This window comes from Lissotriton helveticus, chromosome 11 (genome assembly GCF_964261635.1).
Source record: "Lissotriton helveticus chromosome 11, aLisHel1.1, whole genome shotgun sequence".
In the NCBI taxonomy this organism is placed as follows: domain Eukaryota; kingdom Metazoa; phylum Chordata; class Amphibia; order Caudata; family Salamandridae; genus Lissotriton; species Lissotriton helveticus.
The window spans coordinates 585,605,014-585,629,137 of NC_136072.1; the positions used below are offsets into that span (position 1 = coordinate 585,605,014).

General features: G+C 45.8%; 1 protein-coding gene across 2 annotated transcripts in view; it reads right to left on the minus strand.

Moving 5' to 3' along the window:
* Positions 1-213: 213 nt before the first annotated feature.
* REEP4 (receptor accessory protein 4) overlaps positions 214-24,124 on the minus strand; it is a 114,303-nt gene continuing 90,392 nt past the window's right edge. For both annotated transcript variants that reach the window (XM_078666371.1, XM_078666370.1), the window contains exons 6-9: positions 17,494-17,607; positions 17,247-17,379; positions 12,451-12,632; positions 214-2,169 (exon numbers count right to left, since the gene is read on the minus strand). In XM_078666371.1, coding sequence (XP_078522497.1) covers positions 2,104-2,169; positions 12,451-12,632; positions 17,247-17,379; positions 17,494-17,607 — 495 coding nt within the window. In that variant the 3' untranslated portion in view covers positions 214-2,103. The remainder of the gene's footprint in view (positions 2,170-12,450; positions 12,633-17,246; positions 17,380-17,493; positions 17,608-24,124) is intronic.

A 24,124-nucleotide genomic window follows, 5' to 3' on the forward strand; every position in this document is an offset into this window, starting at 1 on the left:
GAACAGTGACAAGACTACTCTTGAACACTGCTAACACTGGAGACAACTTGAACAGGTCATAAACATTTAAGTTAGAGAATCGCCTTTTTGCCCTCTGCCCTCTGCCCCCCCCACCCCCACCCAATCACACCACCTTAACCAAAAAAATAATCAACAAATTCTGGGCAGCCTTCGACCGATTACTCGATTACTGTCAAATAAAGGCAACAAAAACACATGAAATTTTTAATATTGCTTAAAAATGTACAATATAGACTTTGGCGTTAAAAAAGTACTGTGGTCCAAGAAATAGAAAGAAACGGAATAAGTCAGTCAAGTGTTCAATTTCAAGTAAAAGGATCATGTGAGAAATAAAAAGCTGGTGTAGAAACACACAAAGAGTGGCCTATAAAAAGTAAGGGTAGAAGGACACATAGAAGTCTCAGGCAGGCAGCACAAAGCTGTCTCGAGTGAGTGTGTACAGGACATACAAACTGTGTGTTTTGTAAATATTTTAAGACTGGATCGCTGGTCCCAGGGATGATCTCCTCCGTGGATTATGGTTGACCATGCAGTGTAGTAGTACTCTTCTGTGATGTAGATCAGGTACCACCGGCTCATCTCATGATGTCTGCATTAAAACGACAGTGCTATACAACACAGCGAGCCATCATTTCCACTTGGGTCAACATTTTCATCATACTCACAAGCTTCAGGAATTCGCCTGTAGGAGGCAGCAAGACTCCTTAAGGAGCAGTTTGCAGTGATACCATTCAGAAACTACAGTTTAGACCTGAACAGTAACTTCTTCCCTTTACATTTAGCTGGTTAGAGACATAAACGCATGACTATCTGTTTAACCCATATGTCATGAAAGAAACTCTGCCAGCAATTAAGTGAAAACTCAGGTCAACGACCAGAGCCTCCCCGATACTGGAGGTTTTTAAGAAGAGGCGTGGGAGGGCCCTTCCTTTAGAAACATAGGACAAGTATGCAACAGTCACATAAATGAATGGCCTCAAGTTGGAGTGCAACTCCAAACAAATATAATGGAAATGAGGTGATTTAGGTTCACAAGTGGAAAAGAGGAAGGGCACAAATGAAAGTAAAAGGGGTAGAGGTTCACAAGTAGAGAAGGACTCGTACATACAGTAAGGGAAAGGTAATGAAGGACAGAAATGCTGGAGGAAATTTCTAGAGAGCAGGTGGTGGGTAAATCTAGTTAAGGAGAATGAATACAGGTGCATGCAGGCGGCAATGAAGGGGAGGGGCTTGGAGGAGAAAAGCTGGTACAAAGGTTGATGCGCTGTGAACATGGTTTCATGCCACACCAGAAAACATAAGCATGTTTATACCCAGTTTCGTCACCATACAGTTCTTCCTACAGAGTGTAACAGATCAAGAGGGGACTGATGAGTACATGTGCAGTGCTGCACGGTTAACCAAACCAAGGATTAGCAACCCCTTCACAAAACACATTAATGGTGCCCCTGAGAGATTACAGTGATTTAGATGCTCCTGGATCCACAAATGCGAAGGACTGTAGTGTCAAAGTTCAAGTAGTAAAGCACTTGATTCCATTTTGAAGAGTGAGGCTAGCTGAGAAGTTAATTTGGGTAAAATATTGCTTTTTCAAGCGACAATGCTGATCTAAATAGGATCTTGTGAAATTCCTCATGTTGAGTTTGGCATCCAAACTAAAATGCTGGGGTGCCAAACTAGGAGTCCATTACTGTAGGCTGGACAGTCTGATTTCTTGAAGGGCATGGCGCAAAGGTGACAAGCAGATTATGAGAGGCCAACACAACCAGGGTCCAGCAGTAAGGGTGGGGCATGTTGGAGGAGGTGGGGTGGATCGAGACCCTGCAGAAGTTACCTCCCAAAGCAGCTCCACAGCCTGGACTACGGAGAGTAAAAGGCACCATCCAGGGAGGCAGAGACTTACTCAAACAGAGAAATTAAGACGGACAGAAATATTTTCTAGCCTCACAACACTCCTTGTCTTCAGTAACGGACTGGGAGCTTTTGTCAAAAGCATCAGTGCCAAGATATACATTTAACCAGGGGGCCCGGCCCATTCCCGGAATAAAAGCAAAAGTGTTCATCATAGAGGTCTCCAGACCACTAGCTGTCCTGGTCTGGCTGTACGACTTTCTTCTTGGTGCGCATCTTTACCATCCTCGTGGAGCCCTATAAACAAGAGACCAGGACATCACATTGCAGTGTTAGATGTAAAAATATCTTGAATAACATTTTTTTCTACAAAAAATAAAAAAAAATGTAAACATAAGTAAAAACAAGCACAAAGACGTGTAAAAAAAACCTAGTTGGTCAATAATAGAGCGGAACACTGGCAGAGAACAAGCAGGGTAGTAAAAAATAAGGTCTAAGTCAGGAAAAAATAGGGAGAAGGGAAGACCAGAACCATGCACCCGTAACCAACAGGGATTGTTAAGTATTAATACACAAACCTTCAGCCTTTCCCTCATATCCAAAAGCCATTTCAACTATCAGCTACCATTCCTAGTATCGGTTAATATAGTTTATTGTACAACAGGAATATCTCATGACATTCTCCTCTATTGGCAGATTTTGATGGTCTGTCACAGGTGGAGGATCAGGTCCTTCGTGTTCAGTGAGAGGTTACTCTTTGGTATAGGGGACACTCATCGGCAGTGGAACCAGGAATGACCACCTCTTGCAGGAAACCCACATCCGGCACAAACCCCCTCCATGGCGAACAGTGTTTGGCAATGGGCAGTTTTTGAAGTGAAAATGAAATTTATAGAGCTCGGCTATTACCCAGGGGTGTCTGGGCGCTGGCTCGCTGAAGAATTGAAGCCGCAAAAGAGTGATCGATTAAAAAGCCAAGTTTTAAGCACCTTCCTAAATGTCAGTAAGTTAATTTCCCGGTTCAATTCAGAAGGAAGAGTGTTCCAGAGTTTGGTCGTGCCAACCAGGAAACTCCTGCTGCCCCAACCAGCCCTTCTGTATTTGGGTACTACCAAAAAGTTAGCTGGGGCGGACGGAAGTGATTTAGTCGGAACATTCCATTGAAAGCTCCGCTTGAGGAACTCCAGGATGATTCCAGGGAGAGCTTTGAAGGCAGAGCCCAGAGCCTTGAAAATAATGCACTTGTTTTTAGGTAGCGTGTGTAGATGTTTTAGCGTGGGTGCAGCAGACTTTTGTTTGGGAATGCCTAGGAGTAGACAGGCAGCGGCATTCTGCACAATCTGTAATTTGGCCAGGCATTTCCTTCTGATGTTAACGAAGAGGGAATTGCAATAATCAACCCTCAATAGGACCGATGTAAACCTTACAATTGTTTAATCGTTTCAGGATGAATGCAAAAATCTTTTTTAGCAGCTTAAGCATGAAGAAGGAAGCCGTGGTTATGGTGTTAACATGGTCCCCAAACAAGAGGAGGTGGTCAAAGGTAACTTTAGCTTGGTTGCCGGTGTGGAGCTAGAATGAAGTGCTGGAGGCCAACATGACGAGCTCAGGTAACGCCCTACGCGCACGGAGAGGTACCAGACCTGAGAACACTTTGGCAGCCTGCACAGCAACCCCTGAATATCTTCCTACACTCTGCTGATGAAGGACAATAATCCTGAAACACCGGTGTCCAGAGTTGGCCTGCAACTTTGCATTTACACTTCGGAACTTTTGAAAAGCACACCCGCTTTGAGAATACTGCATTTACCATGATGCTCTTGGGGTATACCCGCTGGAATGGTGGAGTAGCGTGCGACCTATGGACCTTTAACGAATAGTTTTCTTACCTGTCGGTGTAGTTTTGCAGCTTGAAGATCTTTCTGGATTCACTATGCTGTGCATTATTCCGCGGTCTTGTGGTTGGGTCCGGATTCGTAGTCTTTTCTCTGTTTTTTTTTTTTTTTTCTTTCTTTTGCCCAGGTGGGCGTCGGCGTCACACCCCCTTTGGGTGTATTTCCGGTGACGTCGGCATGCTTCCTGCGGAAGCTCCCACTCTTGGGCGCCATCTTCGGGTTCTTTTTTTCCGTGTTTCTTTCGTTTCCGAAGTAATGGCAATGTTATTCTTAGTTTGTATTTACCGCTTTGTACTTTCAAGTCTATTCTTTAGTTAACCACCTCTTCTCTCTCCAGCCTCATCTTTCTGGCGGAGGTGGGTGGGTTCGCTAGTGAATCCAGAAAGATCTTCAAGCTGCAAAACTACACCGACAGGTAAGAAAACTATTCGTTTTGCAGCGTGAATCTTTCTGGATTCACTATGCTGTGCATAGATTTTGTAGCGGTTTCTCATCTCTGTGGCGGCTGGGTGGAAGATGAGCGTTGGGTGTTGAATATGTGCTGTAGCACCTTCTGTCCCACTTGAGCTTCCTTGTTCATTTGTATGTCCACACAGTAGTGCTTCGTGAACGTGTGCACCGAAGCCCATGTTGCCGCCAGGCATATGTCCTCTATGGGTGTGTTAGCCAGGAAGGCTATTGTAGCGCCCTTCTTCCTGGTGGAGTGGGCACGTGTCCCCTCAGCCAGTTCCTGTCCTGCCCGTTTGTGGCAGAGTTGGATTGTTTGTGCGATCCATCGTGCAATGGTCCTTTTGGTTACTGCTTTGCCCATGAAGCTGTTTGCGAAGGACACAAAAAACAGTTTCGTTTTCCTGTGCCCCTTTGTCCTTTCAATGTAGTGCATGACCGCCCTTCTGGCGTCCAGGGTGTGCAGAGCTCTCTCTGCGCTGGTTGTGGGTTTTTGGAAAAAACTCGGTATCTGTATAGACTGGTTCATGTGAAAATTGGATACCACCTTCGGCATGAAGTGTGGGTCAGTCCTCATCACAACTCTATCGTTGTGTATTTGTATGTATGGTTCTTGTAGCGTCAGCGCTTGAAGCTCGCTTACTCTGCGTAAGGACGTTATCGCAACCAGGAAGGCTGTTTTCATAGTTAGCATCTTTAGGGAGGCCTTGTGAAGTGGTTCAAAGGGCTCTTTCATGAGTTCCGTTAGGACTGTGTTCAAGTTCCATGCAGGTGGCGGCACCCGCTTGGGTGGTGCGATCCTTTTCGCTCCTTCTAGGAATCTCTTCACCACCTGTGATGTGAAGAAGCTCCTGCACGTTTCTCCCCTTGTGTAGGCTACTATCGCTGCCAAGTGAACTCTTAACGAGGATGAGCTAAGGTTCTTCTCCAGTAAGTGCGTCAGGTACCTTAGCACTGTGGAGTCCCTCTTCATCTTATTGTGGAGTCTTTCCTGTCTGCACCATATTGTGAATCTTTTCCATTTCGCAACGTAGCACTTTCGAGTGCTGGGCCTTCGTGCCTCCCGAAGTACCCTCAGGGTGCTTTCTGGTAGTCTCAAATGTGCGAACTCTATGTCCTCAGGAGCCACGCTACTAGGCTCATGCTCTCTGGCTCTGGGTGCAGTACCTCTCCGTTCTGCATGGACAGTAGGTCTTTCCTCCTGCTGAATCTGTGGGGTGCACACTGTGTCATCTCCATGATCTGCGAGTACCAGGTCTGCCTCGCCCACTGCGGTGCGACCAGTATCAGTGTCATGTTGCTCGCTCTGCACTTGCTCAGTACTCTGTGCATCAGTGGTATCGGGGGAAAGGCGTAGGCAAATGTCTTTGACCAATCTATCCATAGGGCATTCCCCAGTGTCCCCTCCTCGGGCTGCCTGGATGCGAAGTTTTGGCATTTTGCATTCTGGCGTGTGGCAAACAGGTCCACCGATGGTGTCCCCCACCTGTCGAACAGGTATCTTGTCTCCTGAGCATTGAGCTCCCACTCGTGGGATGCCGATGTCTGCCTGCTGAGCCAATCGGCTTGTATGTTGTCCTTCCCTGGTAGGTGTATGGCTAGCAGGTCTATCTTGAGAGGGATGGCCCATCTCCATATCTCCTGCGCCAGCGTTGAAAGCGGTGCGGACTGTGTGCCCCCCTGCTTGTTGATGTAGAACATCGCAGTGGTGTTGTCTGTTTGTATCAATACCTTGTGCTTGTACAGTCTTGTTTGGAAGGCCTTCAGTGCAAGGAAGATTGTCTTCAATTCTAAATAATTGATGTGCTTTGTGGCATCCGTCGGTGTCCACAGTCCCCTCACCTTGAGCTCCTCCATGTGAGCGCCCCATCCCTTCAGGGATGCGTCTGTGGTGATGGTCACTGTTGACGTTGGGGGCGTTAGAGGCTTTCCCCTTGCTATGTTCTCCATGGTCCACCATGTCATCTCCTTCTGCACTTCGTGCGTTACAACCACTAGATCCTCCCAACTGCCTGTAGCTTGTGACCATTGCTCCTGTAGCCATTCTTGAATGGGTCTCATGTGGAGTCGTACATTCGGTACCAGGTGGATGCATGATGCCATCATCCCCATGATCTTGCTCGCCGTTCTCACTGTCCGAGCTTGTCCCTTCCGGTAGAGGCGAGTTTCCTTCACCAGCGCCCTCGCCCTCTTCTCGCTGGGGAACACCTTGCCCTGTAAGGTGTTGATCTGTGCTCCCAGGAAGATCTTCACCTGTTCCGGCTCCATTGATGATTTCTTCCAATGGATGGAGAACCCCAGGTTTATGAGCGTGCTGGTCACTGTATGTGCGTGCAGCTTGCATTTCTGGTATGAGTTTGCTTTCACCAGCCAGTCGTCCAGGTAAGGGTATACATGTATTCCCTGCCTTCTTAGGTGCGCTGCGACTGCTGCGAGGCACTTTGTGAAAACTCTTGGTGCCGATTTTAGACCGAAGGCCAGTGTCGTGAACTGGTAGTGGCTTTCTCCGACGGTGAACCTGAGCATGTGCTTGTGCTTCCTGTTCATTGGGATGTGCAGGTATGCGTCTTTGAGGTCTATAGTGACCATGAAGTCCCCGGTCTGCAACTGTGGGAGCACCTCTTGCAGGGAGGTCATTTTGAACTTTTGCGTTCTTATGAATTTGTTCACGAACCGTAAATCGAGAATGGGCCTCATTGTCTCGTCTATTTTTGGTACCAGGAAGTATGTTGAGTATACTCCTGTGTTTCTTTCCTTGAAGGGTACCCTTTCTATGGCCTGCTTCCGCAGGAGTTCTTTTGCTTCTTCCTGAAGGCACTGCAGCTGCTTGCTTGCTAGCGGCTTTCTTCTTGGTTTTCTGCTTGTCGGCCTCGCCTCCAACTCTATGCAGTATCCGAATTGGATAATGTTGAGGATCCATTTGTCTGATGTGATTCCTCTCCACTCCTGGAGGTGGAATCTTAATCTTCCTCCCACTGGTGTCCTGTGGTCGTAGGTGTCTAGTTTGTCTTGACCCATCTGTACGTGCTGCCCCCTGGGATCTTTTTTGTGGGTGGGCACACGGATTTTTTTGAAGTCACTTGGAGGTGGGCTGCTGGCCCCCTCTTCTATTTTGTCCCCGTCCATTTCTCCCTCGAAAGGACTGGCCTCTTTGTTGGTACTGCCAGGGCTGTTTCTGATGGCCCTGCTGACCCTGCGAGTCTGCCTGGTGCGTTTGCTGGAAAGCCTGGTGTGATGTACCTGGCTGGTTTCCGCCTCTTCCGCCGGGCCTCCGTGACGGGGTGCCCCTCTTGTTCCCTCTGAACTGCAATGCTCCCATGGATCTTGCTGTTTCGTTATCCTTCTTAAGTTGGCTGAGTTGCTCATCAACTGTTTGTCCGAAAAGCGTACTGCCGTTGAACGGTGTGTTCAGGATGCTGTGTTGCACCTCCGGTTTGAAACCGGATATCCTGAGCCAGGCGTGTCTCCTTTCCGTGACGCCCATCATCATGAGCCTGCTGGCGGTGTCTGCCCCATCCAGGGCCGTCTTGAGGCAAGAATTTGCAGCATTCTTCCCCTCTTCAATTAGCTTTTCGGCTTTCTGCTTGGCATCCTGGGGCAAGTCCTTCACCAACTGCCCCAGTCCCTCCATGATTTGGTACATGTGTCTGTTTACCAGGGCGTTGGAATTAGCCATGCGCCAGTGGGTCGCGGCATTCCGTTCGATCCTTCTGCCCACCAGATCCATCCTTTTGCTCTCTTTATCCGGTGGCGGGCCCGAGGTAGTGGGTACGTTAGCCCTCCTCCTTGCTGTGGCCGTGATAATGGAGTCTGCGGAGACCGTGCCCTGAATGTAGGCCGGGTCCTTTGCGGCATGCTTGTACTTCTTCTCAGTTCTGGGAGTTACTGCCTTGCATGTTGCGGGCTCCCTGAAAGCTTCCTTCCCCTGAGCCAAGACGCTCTCGAGCATCGGGAGGAACTGGCTCCTCGTTTGTGTTGGGAGCAATGTTTCCAGAAGGAAGTCTGCTTTCTGCTTCTCTTCGTCGAGCTTGAGCTTGAAAGCTGCTGCGGCAGATTGTATCACCGCGTTGTAGGCCCCGATGTCGTCCGGCGGCGAGGGCCTCGAGGGGTAGGTGTCGACCACCTCCTCCGGGCTGTCGGTCTCGACATCGATGTAATCTACATCCTGAAGGTCATAGGGCGCCGACTCTGTCTGTCCTGCCCTCATCTTCCTCCCCATAGCTGTAGCTCTCGTGGGGATTCTCGTACTCCTCCTGGTCGTCGAACACCTCGACGTCCTGGTCTTGCTCGGTGACTTCGGCGACCTCTTCTTCTTCCTCCTCGACCGCCTCCAGCACTGGTGGCTTGGTCTTGTGAGGGATCGTGAAGGCCTTCATCCTTGCGTCGAAATCTTTTTTCCGCTGCATGAAGTTCTCCATTTCTGCCTCGAGGCGCCTTCTTTTCTTTTCCATCTCGGCCGCGTGTTCCGCGTCGGATGGTTCCGCCGCTCTCTTCGACGGATGGCTCGTCCCCGTGCCTCTCGGAGTCGAAGCTTTCGACGTCGAAGCGGATATCGGGTCTCTGGTCGTCGTCGACAGTTTCGGGTCTTTCTCCCTCGTCGATCGATCCTTTTCGGGGACGATTTTCGACGTCTTCTGCTGATCAGCAGCTCTCGGCGCCGGGGACTCCTTCTCTGAGGATCCGCTGGGCCTGGGAGTAGTCGCGGACGCCGCCTTTTTTGGCGTCGGCGCTTTCGGGGTCTTGCCCTCGATTTTTCGAGACTCAGAGTCTCTCGGGTTCTTGGGGGCCGAAGAGTCTCCTACCTTGTCAGAAGTCTTCGTGTAATCGGTCTCTACGACCGTGTAGCTGTCGTCTTCGGCGGCAGCGTTGTCTTCTTCCTCGGAGGACATCCCCAGCTCGTAGAGCGACGGGGTCGGGGCCTTCCCCTGCAGGGTGGCGTGTGCTACCCTCTGCCTCTCTCTCACACGAAGGGTCTTCGGGGTGAAGGCGGAACAGGCGTTGCAGTCTCCGCTTTCGTGGTCCACCGGTAGGCAAAGGTTGCATACCGGGTGCTGGTCTTTCTGCGCGTACTTGTGGTGGCAGTTCCGGCAGAACTTGAACGGCGTGTTGTCCATCCTCGAGCGTCCAGGGCCTCTCTGGTCGCGTGTTCGTCGACGGTCGTCGAAGATCTGGATGGAAAACGCCTTATCTTGCTTGTCCTTCGTCGGTGAAGTCCCCTGGAGTCTTCAGATGACTTCTCCTCGTCTTTTCTGTATTTTCTTTCTTCTTTCTCCAAAAATGTCTGGAGCCCAAACGGGAACGATCCAGACCCGACCGCGGAAAAAAAGAATCTGAAGATGGCGCCCAAGAGTGGGAGCTTCCGCAGGAAGCATGCCGACGTCACCGGAAATACACCCAAAGGGGGTGTGACGCCGACGCCCACCTGGGCAAAAGAAAAAAAAAAAAAAAAACAGAGAAAAGACTACGAATCCGGACCCAACCACAAGACCGCGGAATAATGCACAGCATAGTGAATCCAGAAAGATTCACGCTGCAAAACTTTAGCTTGGTTGTCGTTGTGGAGATAGAATGAAGTGCTTGAGGCCAACATGTAGGTGCCCAAAAGGAGGTATTGCTTCTAAAAAGAAGGACCTCTGTTTTATTAAAATGGAGTTTCAAGCAGTTTGAGGCCATCCATTTCCCAACTACAAGCAAGCAGTTGTGCAAATGCGTGGTAGTATCCATAGGGTTACTAGCCACAGATATCAGGATTTGTGTGTTGTCAGCATACAACACTACCGAGAGACAAAATGATGCAATTAATTTGGCCTTGGGGGCACATACACATTGAAGAGCATAGGGCTCAGTGAGGACTCCAAATCACCTTTGTTTTCTCTTTGTTGTGAAGTCCTCCAGTGCCACAAATAGTTCTTTCTCACAGGGGAAAGATTCCAGCAGTAGTAATGCTCAACCTTGTATTCCAATCAAGGCAAGTCGATTGAGTAGACTGATTAACAGTGTTGAAAGCCGTGGAAAGACCTAAAAACTCCAGGGTGGCATTCCTTCCGGCATCTACTGCTTGTCTAACCTGCTCTAAAGCAGTGATCAAGGAGAGTTTGGAGCGATGACAGATTCTAAGGCCTAGCTTAGTATGGTCAAGATGTCCATGAGTCTCTATAAAGCAGTCTCTGTATTCATAGCCTTTTCTGCTATTTTGGCTGGGAAAGGCTGTCTCGATATGGGCCTATAGCTGTTGGGATCACTCCAATGGGAGGGGAAACTGCCCAACTTCAACATTAGGTTGAAAATAGAAGGTGTGGCGCTATGACTTTGGGAGCCAGGTAATAAATCCTGGGAGGACGGGGATCAAGAGGGAACCCGATTTAGTGCAGATGTTTCATAACTAGAATGAAAGCGAGGGACGAGAAGGAATAAAGGGTGGGTGAGACCGCAGAGATTATCTTGTACCGCTGTGTAAACTGTCGGTGGGTGATCTGGCTCAGCATTGAAAAGTAGTGCCTATCCCACCAAGACGTTACTAGAGAGGTTGTGGTACACAGTCTTGATCTTATCCTGAAAAAAAAAGTAGCGAGGGAGTTACAGAACGTTTGGCTGGAGTTAGTGCTAGTATTGAGGAGAGGGTGTGAAAGCTTGTTTACCGTTGCGAATAGCTCTTTGGTTGAGTCTTTAGCAATTTCTATGGTGTAGAATCGGGTTTTCTCAGCAAGGATAAGTGCTTCATAGGTGGTATGTGTTTGGCTATATGTCTCCCTATCAGTGGAGTCATAATGGAGTTGCCATTTCCTTTCTTGTCGGTGACAATTGCTTCTGCTCCTTTGAGAACCAAGGCTCTGAAGGCTTGGTTCTTTGGTTTTTATTTAAAAAAAAAGTGTCTTGTTTTCAAAGGTGCAATTGAATCCAGGGGAGTGATGATCCAGTGGTTAAAGGCTACTGCTGCTGAATTAGGATAGTCATTTAGCAATAATTCGTTGTGGGAGAGGGCTGACTTAGGTCTCCGATGAGCAGGCTCGCCAGGGGCGGAAAGCTTGTGGCCCTTTAGATTACTGAGCATTATGTAATTTATGCTTTGCCTTAAAGATGACCGACCACTGGATGGTCTGACCAAATCGGAGGAAGAAGTGGTAGGGTTTGAAGAGCGTTGTAGTTGGAAAAAATGCCATCCAGTAATTTTACAGAACCATCTGCCTTTCAACTCCATCTCCACAAACATACAAATACAGGCAAATCACTAACTATCAGGTAAGGCTGACCAATAAGATCCCCCCTATCCTGGGCAGTAATATATGATTAGGCCAGAGCTCTGAAGAACCCCTACCATGGAGAGTAGTAAGGGACCCAACATTTTCCAAAAACCTCTTACCTAATAGCATTAACCGCCTATGCCACTGCTTCTCAATAACACTGCATCAGCAGCAGTATGCATTCAGGCCTACCTTCTGTTGGAGCCTTAATATGGTTTAAAGCACGTTAAGGCCCAGTGCATGTGAAACGCCTTCCTAGGGTTGGCCGTAATTGTCTAATTGAACCACAGCTCTTACATGCCCTGCCATTGGTAACAGTCCTGTGTATGGCATTATTTCACATCGGACCCCCTTCAATCAGCAATAAGTCTAATGAACATTGGTGTGTACAGTAGTATGAATCACAGCACAGCATGTGTAAGAGTTCAACCAAAGGTCTGAGCACCTCAATGTCCAGCTCAACTGTTGTTCTCTGGCAGGAAGTCTAAGCCTAGTGATCTACTGAGCTGCAATACAAGGAAGAGGCCCAGAAACAGGAGCCCCCCACGAATGGGACAAATCCCCTAGCTAAGGCAACCTTTCAAGAAGGACCCCATAACTGGCTTGCTCAACCCAATTCGATCAGTTAGCTAAGGTACCAACTACTATATGTGCCTTCCTATAGACAACAGTTAACCATTCAGTACCTGGTAAAGGTCCAAGCTGCCTATGATAACCTCCTCCCATGAACAGCAGTAAATCAATAGTGGTTAAGGTCTTGAAGGGTAAATCACAAGGACAGCACTACATGGATGAGGCACTACATGGATGAGGATCAGATCTTCTAAAAACCATTTCACAGGCAGCAGTATCGTAAAAAGGCAGCTCCGACAGGAACTCTTTCATGGCAACCAAACAGGGATAATAACTTGTATTCTGCAGTCTACTGCCTGTGATCCCAAGCCCCTGCAGGTTAATCTCAAAGCCTAACTGGCAAAGCCTTGTAAGCTCCTCACCTCTCGAGCCAGCGGCTTCTTCTTAGACACACGCAAGCTCTGGCTCCTGCTCAGCGGTTTGGAGACAGGCGCTTCACGGGTTCGAGCTGTGGTGCGGGCATCCATCACCTCCGAGTCAGACCAGTGCTCGTCCATGGAGTCGCTCTCCTGCCCAGAGTGCCGGCTGGTGGGACCATCATAACCTAATGGGGCAGAGGATATGGTAATCAGAAAGATGGTAAAGCCACAATTACCTGCCCACCCCTGGCATCCACTTCTCTACTGCAAACCCACCTTTTAAAAGAAATAGTACAAAACAAGTCTGAATTTAAAAGATGTGGTGACACACTGGAATTATTAGGAGTGTAAAAGGAAGGGGTAAAGGTAGAAATTAAGTAAGTCTGTGGGTTAGTTCACTTAACAAGCACTCGGAGGTATATTTGTGAACTGAGCCTGGAAGTATCTCAAGTAGTGGTGAAAAGCAAAAATTCCGGCAAGATAAAAAAAAAAAAAAAAAAAAAAAAAAAAAACCCACAAGAACTATGAAAACTTTGAAGTATCATGGCGAGATGGAAAGAAAGCGTGCAAATAGATCTACATGATAGAGATAGAGATGACTAATTTGTTCTGTTGGTTTATTTTTCTGGTTGATACAGCGGTCTTGGTGCTACTCAACTATATGGCATATCAGAACTGTGCCGAATGTGTTCTCAGTGACCAGTTAATATGTTCTGTTCAATGTTGTATTTTACCTTAGGGGACTATTGTGTGCATAGCAACGGCTAAACATCAGTCATATTCGGATAACTCTGCACACCCAAGTGCAGCAGCAGGAAACATGCACAATTGTGTCTTTATTCTTGTGTGTGCTGTTGCATTCTTGCTGATACTAAATTATATAGAATATCAGACCTGCGTTAGATGGGTCTGATGGTACTTTCTATGCGTTATTGCTGGAAGGGGAGTTCGGTTGGGAGCACAGTGATACCACCTAGATTATGTATCTGCACAGAGTTGAATGCATGCTTTGTGTTAGGTCTAACATTTCTTATTGGATGCATGGTACAGGTGTACGAATGCTCTGCTCCACCCTTCTCTCCTTTCCCGGTAAAGGGTCACAGTAAGCCCTGCCATTCTTCTACTTGGATGGTGCGACAGCACAATTTTCTGTGCATGTTTGGAGCAGTCCTCTTTTTCCTGTACACAGCTCTCTCAAGTTAGAGTTGTGTGTGCAGACCCATGTCTTTTCCTCTGCATTCCCAAAATTGTTAGCCTTGCCAACCCTATTTGAGCCCTTGTTCACTGTGAGAAGGCACCCTCTCCCACATTCAGAAGATCTAAGAAACCAGGACACACTTAAAGACGTGTTTGAAGAGCTTTATAGGCCTGCGCAGAAACATGTGCTAAACCAGACTACCTTTACTGATTTAAAAATGGGAGTAGACCTCCAGATAAATGTAGGAAGGTGCAGAAACCCCACATAATGACACATCCAAGGCTTCTGTAGTTTTCCAATCTACTTGTTGCAAAGAGATCTAATTCTAAAGCCGTTTAAATCCAAAAACATGCTACAAGTGGACATCTGGTTTCAAGATTTGACTGTATATCTATAGGGAAGTAACACAAATGCTAACAAATTTAGGCAGCGTTCGAAGACTTACTAGTGTATTTGCTGGGTGTCTCTATACTGAACTAAAATACAGGGGCTCAAAGATTCTCCTTTTTTTATGATGACTCCTACACAAGGATGGGTGAAAGTTGGAGATTGTCATAGAGCTCATTTAAAGAATCCCACAGTCAGCCTAGTTTCCGGATATAAAATATGGAAGTGGGTTTGATGATTTACCCCAACACATAAGAACACATTTGAGGAGCGATTCAAGTGGTTAAAAGATGAAGCTTGGGAATAGCTTTAGGTCGTAAGCCATCATAGGGATAGTGCCAGGTTTTGGGGAAATGTCATCCGTTCTCTTTTCAGGACCAGCTTGGTACCCCCGCTGTAGCTTGCCATCTTGCCTAGTGTTTGGATCGGTCCTAGGAAGCTTGAATCCGGTCCAGGGAAGGCATGGCTTGGCAGTTCGGGCTGGACTGTTCCCATGAGGCACAGGGTCAGACTGATTTGCATATGGCCATGTCTGAACTGGGGTGGCTAAAGAACGGTGATGGATTAAACCCAGATCTGTTGACTGGGTGCGAGTGTTTGATTGGTTCAGATGCTCCGTCCATCACCACCCCCTTTTGTACCGAAGTGTTTGGATCGAGCACTTTAAATCTATTTATTATTTGCCAGTTTCTTCACTTACAGTCAGGCTACACGCTAAAGTGCTAACCCCCATCAGTTTAACAATAGATGAGGTCTAGAATGCTATTCGTGTACTCCCTGCACATAACGCTGCCAGTCCTGATGAGGTCCCACTTGATTTATTAGAGTCCAACTTAGACTTTTGGGCTCCCATTTTAATATTCCATTAAAACACAGTAATGAAAGTTTACATCTTCAAAGCCTGTCCACTGATTGTACCTGTTTTTAAGAACGGTAACCGTTCAGACTTCTAAGTCCTATAGGTCCATTTCGCTGATCATCTCTACAATTAAGATAGGAAGCTGTATATTGTTGGACAGGCTTGTTGAATGGGCAATAGAGTAGAATGTTTTAATTGACTCAATACGGCTTTCCCCCACGTCTAGACACAACGGACCAGAGTCTTAACCTGTATCCGATTGCTGCAAAGTACACTATTGCAAAACAAGGAGGGTTACATTTTTAATTTATGGATCTCAGCATAGCATTCAATAAGGTCAACAGCAAGAAACTTTGGGCTAATATGTTGGAGATGGTGGCTGATCCACAGTTTATTTTTTGCGAGACCTCCTGTTTAACCTTACAGCTTTCATGAGATTTTGTTAGGAGGGTTAATGCACTGAGCACTTAGCCAGGGAGTTCGCCAAGGCTGTATTTTGGCCCGGTTTTTATTTATATTATATATTAACAGACTAGAAAAGTCACTAATAGAGGTTGGTAGGGACATGCCTACTAGTTCTCGTCCAGCCCGGTTCTGCTTTCAGCAGATGGCGCTGTCCTTATTTTGCGCACCGCTTTGGGTCTAGACAGTTTGGTTGATCAATTTGTGGAAATAAAGTATAGCATTGACCGAAGTACAAATATTTCCAACTCTAATATGATAGTGGGCCCATGATCTGTTAAGACTAGATTCTTCTGAGTCAAAGATAATCCTTTTAGTCATGTCACTGTGTTTTCTTATGTGGGAGTTTTATTAGGGTATATATTTTCCAGGAACATGGCTTCAATGTTCGGCTTTATTTCCAGGCTGAGTCGTAAGCCTATTAAAGCCATGCTGATATCTATAGAGCAAAATGCATTTCTGTGCAGCCTATGGTAACAATGTGTGGTGGTATGCCAATGTGACTATCCTGCAAGTGCATGAAAATAAGTTTAAGAATACGCATTTCCCTCCCCCAGAGAGCATCCTCCTTTACCATTCGTGAGGAGTTGGAGCTTGATTATTTATAGGATGTATTGATGTTGTGGCCCTTATTCCTATGAGTTTTGGTATGGGTCCGCCAGCTAAGCATTTTAATATTAAAGGACTATTTAGCCAATGGATTAGTTATATTAAGTGTGGTTTTATTGAGGTTTTTGAACATTCAGGGTCTCTAGTTGTGGAGGATTATACTTGGCCAGAGAGGTTTAATGGTTTGGAAGGCAAGTGAGAGAACACTATTGATTATGGACAAATGTCTGTCAAAGCCTATTTCCTAGGCCAGAGAACAATGTTAATTGAACTATACCTGGTTTACAATATGTCTGACCATCATCGATTTCTTTTAACATGTTTTAGACTGAACATAATGCATCACTCATTAGCAGTTCCGCAAGGTAGCTCTTATGACGCTACTTTCATCCCACACAGCTGTGACAGTATTTCGATTCTGGACACATTGCACTTTCTAGAAAATACTTGGAAAGCTTTAAATTGTTCTGTTGCTTGCCGATAAACATTTTTCAAGTTCAATCTGCCCTGCTTTATCTAATAATATTTCCGGATGTGATGACTTGATTTAAGATAGCTAACTTTGTATCTTGTGAGGCTCATGAGAGGAAGTTTTTATTGACTATATAATGCAATGTTAGAATACTCGCGGTCAGTTCGAGAACGTTTTTATCCTGTATTTTTAAAGTTTTGGGCGGATTTTAACTGTTGTGTGTATGTGTTCTTTTACTGTTTTCCAGCAAAACCGAACAAAGATTGTTGATGATGATGACCCCAACATATTTTTGCCTCAAGCAAAGGAGAAAGGTCTTCTGCTCCACAGTGCACACACCAAGCTTCCACTTACGAAACGGACTACAACCCTAGAATGATCACATGGAGCACCTGATCCAAAATATGGCAACACTTAAGGGGCTCCTATCTCCAGTCTTTGTGGCGTTCTCACGATGGAGAACCAAGGGCTGGGAATGAAGAATGGGTCACCAAGCACAGGAATTTTGAGATTCCACCCACTAGTGGAGTTTAGTCTTCACACGATATGGTACCAAATTCTACCTCGAAAGGGTGTCCAATTAAACACTTGTAGCAATTTCTAGAATCATACATAATGTGATTTTTTTTACCAAAGGGGTCCCAACTATCCAGGGAGGAGAACTATTCATTCCATTAATTTCGTATTATGGAACTTTTACAACAACTTAAAGAAATGGTATGTAGGACCTCTGCCCTTTAGTAATTCTCTCATTCTTGGTCTGGGCCTAGACTGGGCAGCACAAATAGTGGTAAGAAAGATATGGAACTCACCCAGGGGTCTTCGTCTCAGGTCTTGAACATCAGGGTACAGTGGGTCTCTGTAGTGTATTGGAGTATCATCCGGCATCGCCCGCAGGTCCTGCATGCTGAAACTGCGCAGACGTCCAACTAAAGCGCCCTGACCCTGAAATATGAACAAATAAGCACTCTGCACATAGCTGTAGCTCCAAGTCCACAGCAATATTTAATGCAGATGAAAAAGCACCCCCCCATTTGGTAAACAACCCTATCCGTGTACCTTAGATGCAGCCTGCACGGCTGCTGTAGCTGCAATATTCAGTCCTTTCCTCCCAAAGTTCACCATTGTCTCATAGCTCCTCTCCTTAGCTTGGATTATGTAGGCATCAATCTCCTGCAAGACAGCCCCGAAAAAGTATTAGGACGTAGTCTGAAGTTTTAATTCAACAGAGTCTATGAAAATAAACTATTTGATTATTTCTCCGACCGGGCAAAAAACGTTACAGCCCAGTAACTCCCAACTTATTAGTCACAGAATTATTCATAGTGCAAAATCTTGAGAATAGCCAATTCAAGCATTAAAACACCTAAAAGTGAAGAAAGCAAAACATATTGCTGGGTTTGAAGCAAATGTTGGGAAAAGAGTTTTACCCAATGATTGTAATTCTTACAAAATGTAGACAATGATCTACTAGCCCTCCTGGGCAATTTCCTGAAATCACCCACTGCCTTATTAGGAAAATTAGCAAACCTTGATTGCAGAAACAACGAGGTGATTTTTAAAGCACAGACATGCTGTACATCATGGGGGGTGGGGGTCCATGTAGGACAACATTATTTTCCTAGTAGCTGCTTTTCAGTCATTTCTGCCTGCAGATTGCAGACAAGAAGTGTAAATAATATCAGGTGAGAGGACACGTATGGAATTCACATCTGCCGAAGCAGACAAAAGCCCTAAATTAGCAAAGGTCAGAAATAGGGAACGCTACTATACCTGCAATAAGAGCGTCACTAAAAGAAGTCGGGGAAAAGATGGAATCCTAACGACGGCTACAAAGCCTATTTTAAACAAGCAATCCAAGCCAAAAAAATAAATCTCCACAAAACTAATTGACAAACTGTTGCTGCAATGCAGAGTAAACCGGACAGAGGGGAAAACAGCCTTCTGGGAATGGAGGCTGGGAGAGCGCAGAGGCACTTTGGTTTTTTGCACTAAGTCGGCCATTCACATACGATAGGACACCCCACATAAAAAAATTGATGGGACCAAGACTGGTGTACTTACCTCTTGAATCAGTGCTCGAATCATAAGCTTTGCACAAAGTATTTAATTTTGTAACAGATCAAGAACCATCCTCCAAAGATTGATGACAAAATAAAAAGCTTGCTGAACATTGGATTGGACTGTGCTTCTGTAACTGCAAACAATAAATAGGTCAACCGGTGTCACATCTGTCCTTTAGATTATGTTCCCTCATCAGATTCTTTGGACCAACGCCTGTGGGTATTCACCTTAACCATCACAAATGCTGCCTCTTTGCAGAAAGGGCCCAGATAGTTGCAAAAAACATAACCATACAAAGCTTCAATAGGGAATTATTATTGAACAATAACAATTGGTTGGCAGTTTACCTTTATTGTAGATTAGCACGCTGAACCTTTTTCTCCACAATTAAAAGTAGGATGGAAATCCATGCGGAGAAACCTGGCATCAGGAATTACTGTTACCAGCTGGTATTTTCTGCCTGGAATTCCAACTATCAGAAGTTAGAGACCTTCAATGCAGGAGAACCTTAGATATGGTCTTACTAGGTGGAATTCTGCTGCATTGCCTAATCAGAGGGGTTTAACTCTCCCATTTACCACTTGCTCCAAGGGACATAGGTTCTTCTCTGAGAGGTAGGGGTAGAGGAAGGTGAAAAGTTCTCTGGTCTCAGTGGGGCGTGGAGCACTGCCTGCTCTATGCTTGTATCAAAAAGTGGTATGCTGGGTCAGAGACAGGCTTGGATGCGGTTGTAGGCAAAGTCTAAAGCAATTTAACAGGCCACAATTTGACTAGTAAAATCCAGTCTGTCTTTCCTGCGACACAAGAAACCAGGTGTCAGAACAATAGGCCTTTTCTAATAAAGCAGGGCAGAACTCCACATAGGAATTCATTCGACTTGACTCGCAATCGGGCTCTTAATGTTTGCTCTCTGAAAGTAAAACTCATTATTAGCAATATTTTTTTGAAAATCGACAGCAGGAAGGCATCTTTAAAATGTCCGATTCAGGCAACTACAAGGAACTAAAAATGCATCCTACTTTCAAACTGGTCTATTTTACACATTGTGTAAACTGACAGGTTGCTGATGTGAGTCTGTCATTACCCGTTATTTCACTCCATAGGAAGGCTCACATATAAATCTAAAAATGGGACAATGGTTACAGGTAAGTAACTTTTTCCTTTTGCTGCCCAAATCTACTCTACATTCACAGACTGCATTGATTAAGTGGTAACCAACTCTCCCATACCATGGTCTGGTTAAAAAGTGGAAATAAATGTAAGAGGACATATTCAAATCAGCTCTTTTTCTTGGCATGAATGTTAATACCTAAATGTGGACTACGCCCATCTTCTACCTCAATGGTGAGATTACGCATTGGGTCTATACATCTAGTCTAAACCCAGAGTCACACAAGTCAACACATCTGACCTATGACCACTAGCGTACCATAAGTATCTGCAGCATCTATTGCAGGCTAGATTGCCATGTGAAGGTAGGACAGTCTCAGATGACCGAGTTGCCACGCTTTTAAAGTGCTAGAATGGAAAGAACAGGAGGACTTCTTCCATTTCCACACACTGATGTCAATCGGATCTGCTCATTCCTGAAGATTAGCAATATGCAAATTTGATTCCAGAATTCTTTTGTGGCCTTCAATATCTTGCTCTACTTATTGGAAGGTAGGACATTTTTGTAGCTCATGGTGATTGGCCACTTACTAGTTATGCACCCTAGTATGAAATTCACCTCCAGATGACCCTCAACTTATTGGGATTCCTGGGAACAGACTTGCATTGAGCATGATATGTCATCTAACCAACCGTGTCTGGACAGGTCTTTTGAAGTTCCTTTAGAAAGGTTTTTAAACTGCCTTAAGCATGAGTATACACAAACTGGTCCTTTGACTTTGGGATAGAGACACTTGTTGAATAACTGTTAAACACACCTTTTTGATAAATGGTAGTAGCGTAACGCATTGACAGTCTAATATTTTCCGACTGGTGAACCCAAACCTATTTATAATATTAAGTCCTCGCCATAGTGGCTGCCCATTTCCTATGAAAGGTTCATGGCCACAACTGTAAAGCACACGTTTACCAAACCACCACAAAACGAATTACTGGGCATACTGACAATAGAGGAATTAAAAACACCTTAGCGTCGGGGAGAAGAGACAAAGTAGAGCCGAGCGGTGTTGTCGATGCCAGAGTCGGCGCCAACTGATCCGATATCAAGTGTAAACCCAGAAGGACTGTGCATCGGAGCCGAAAGAAGTCAAAGACGGATTCAGAGGGCCCCACTGACAACAAGGGAGGTCCAGCTGGCGTGAAGTCAGTCAAAGCCTCATCGACCTCCTCAGGGCTGAGAGGCGCACCAGAGGGAGGCTGAGCGCCAAAGTTGGCATGAAGGGAGAGATAGTAGTCCCTCATCTGAGCCACAGTGACATGGGTGTCGTGAAAAACTAGAACGAGTGAAACAGACACCCACTCCGATATCCGAGGAATAGGAGGAGAGTCAGGGACACTGCACGGATGCAGTAAGGTCTGGGAAGGCCGCAGCGTTGACCGCCTAAATTACCAGGCGACAGCAAGGACGAAGGACTGGAGGAGCTGGCCCTCAGCGGAAGAGATGACCGCGACCAACGAGGGGCAGTCGACCATCTTGCAGCCACCAGCGTCATGCAGCGCTCCTGTAGCACTGATGACCGAAGCTGAAGATACGAGCTGCACCGTTTGGAGTAAGGGTGCGTAACTACTCACCACAAGGAAATAGGATGAGGGCTTGACATTGTAAACCCCAGGGCATCGAAGATATCTAAAAAAAGCAGTGTGGCATCAACGTCGAGAGCGTCCAAAAATGGCTAGAGGTACTGCACTCCAGATCCACATGGAAGTGCGGAAAGGAAGAAACTAACATCAGGGAAGGGTTTATATGGACTCTAATGACGTCACATCTGGTGGACAACATGGCTACGGAGTCGCTCGGCACCCTCTACCGACAGCACAGAGGTGCTTCTGTAGAAAGATTTTCGGATCCAGTCAGATGCCTGGGGATAATTCTAGGGTAAGGAATCGGCGGCTAGATGTCTCTATCAGGTACAGATGTGAATAATTAGAAGTGTACTCCTGGGTGTCATGCTGCAGAGTTAACAAGTCCAGAATATGAAATAATGCTGAAATGGAGGTATAATCTAGCTTTTGAAAGTGTCTTTGGTGCAGTAAGTGAGTTGGCATTTTCTTCAATTCTGAGAAGCAGCCATCTTCTGAACTGATCATCTTCTTTGATATTTTAGAACTCTGGAGTTCTGGGAAAAATGTGTCCTCCAAAGAGCTTTTCTGTAGTTGAATGGTTTGATGCCAAAGAGTGTGAATGTTTAACTACTCATTTTTATGTTTACTATAAGGGGTTTGGAGCCCGCCCATTGCTCTTCATTTGTTGACTTTGTCAATCTTATTTGGTACCTCCTAATTGACAAGCACTTTCAATGGCACTACCTGCTCTTTTGAATATGGGCCAAGTGCAGAATGATTTACTTTGATTAGTGCCCTTCCGCTGTCCGTCCACTGTGATTGAGGTACTAATTTCTTTAATCTTCCCATCTGTGTTGTTTCTGTCCATCGCAGCCACTCCATCCTGTTGCTTCTATTCCTCCCACCCTCCACCCATCGTCCATGTTGCTTCTTCCCTTCCCACCCCTGTCCATGTTGCTTCGTCCACTCCCACCCCTGTCCATGTTGCTTCTTACGTTGCAACCCCACTCTGGTCTGTGTTGCTTCTATACTCCCACCCCCACCCTCCTGTTGGCTGTGTTTCTTTCCTCCCACTTCCCCACTGTGTTTTTATATTCCTCTACTTCTCCCTCTACACCTATCAAAGTCTCAAGCGGTTCCTCCTAGACAAGCTCTGAGTATATTGCAACCACATATTCCTCTTGTGCTACCTCAGTAAAAACATCACTGCTTGACTCCACAGCATGGTATACCCAGAGCTTTTGATTCAAACTCATTATAGTATCTCATTATAGTGTTTTCCCCTTTTATATTCTGGCTGGTTTTACATGCTGAAATTTAACTGAGGGTGCAAATTTCACTTAAAACTGCAACCCCTACCACTTAAAATTGCAACCCCTGTGCAAACAGGGGTTGGCGTAAATTTAAAGGGCATGCTTATTATGCTGACATTTGGTACAAAGGGCCGCAATTAAATATTGCACAGTCTGTCTCGTATGACCAGTAACTGCCGGGTTCTGGGGCACAGTGCGGATAGTAAAATATAGTTTTGTCAGCTATGCTGGCATGCCGGTGTCCTGGCTTGCTGCCCGTGTGTGAAAAACATATCTTTGTTTCCAGTCAGTCTCCCATGACAGGGTTTGCATCGGAACACAATGCTGGAGAAAATAAATGAAAGTGGAATTTACCTTGGGTGCATTATGGGTTTCCAGTCCAGGCAACAACACAGACAGTCCTCTCCAAGAGTCAAACAGTAAAAAAAAAAAAACTTTGATTTGGCAGAATCATCATGGAAAAATCGCATTTGGTAGTTCCTACAGATCGAGGTTTGTTGGGTCACACCCATTACTTAAAAAATACCAACTACTTTATTTTCCTGATTTGCAGACTTAAAACTAATGTATGTGTCAATGTCAAAGGTTCTTATATAGCACTTTATCACCGTAAGGTCTCAAGGCGCTTGCTTTGGGAACCAGTCCTGGCTTTTCCCTGTGAGATAACCCATACTGGGCATCCCCAAGGTGAAAGCCAGGCATCCCGCCGCGCGGGGGGGGGGGGGGGGGAATTGTAGTGGAGATTAAGCAAGCTATTGCCCAAAGTTGCAGAGTGGGACCCATGATTAGAATAGGCACCGAAGCGAGAATTATCCAGTCCGTGGACATTTGGGCTCAAGACCCTGCCGCGTCGGGAATTGAACCCTGGTCCCTGGTCTGACCTCTGCTTCAGGGTCTGCCCCCTCTAACCATTGAGCCACACTTCTCCACTTCTATGTGGGGCGACTTTTCTTTTTAGCTATCTAGCACACCATACTTTTTTCAGTTACCAAATTTCTTCCCTTTGCTCCTCTTCACTCTAGTGGCACCTTTCGGTTTACTTTACAATTTCAAGGTGAAAACCTCTACTTGTAGCCTGAAACTTCTTTCGGTTGCTGTTGTAAGAAAATGTAATACTTCACCTACCACACTGCAATCTCCTCCTGATGTTTGAGTTTTAGGTAAAAATTATAAAGATTGTTTAGAGGCGCATTCAACTATCTATAGACCATTCTCCATCTCAGTTTGCAGTTTATTTGGAGCATTCACATTTCGCCCCACAAAGCTTTGGTATAAGTGGGCTCTGCTAACATAACATAAAATAAAACATTAAATAAATAAACGCAACATTACACAAAACTGCAGATGTCTCCCGAAGTGCTGGGAGTCTACCCAAACGCAGTATCTTAGGGTAACAAAAGCCTTTGGGTCAAAGTTATGCAAAATTAAGCATCTAGCAAGAAATACCAGAAACCCGTTTGGGTCATATTTCAACCATACTAGGTTTAGTTTTACCTTTTGGTTATTTTCGTGTTAATTTTACCTGCTCTTTTGACCTCACTATACATTTAGGTCCTAGAGGTTTTTGTTTTTTTTTAACC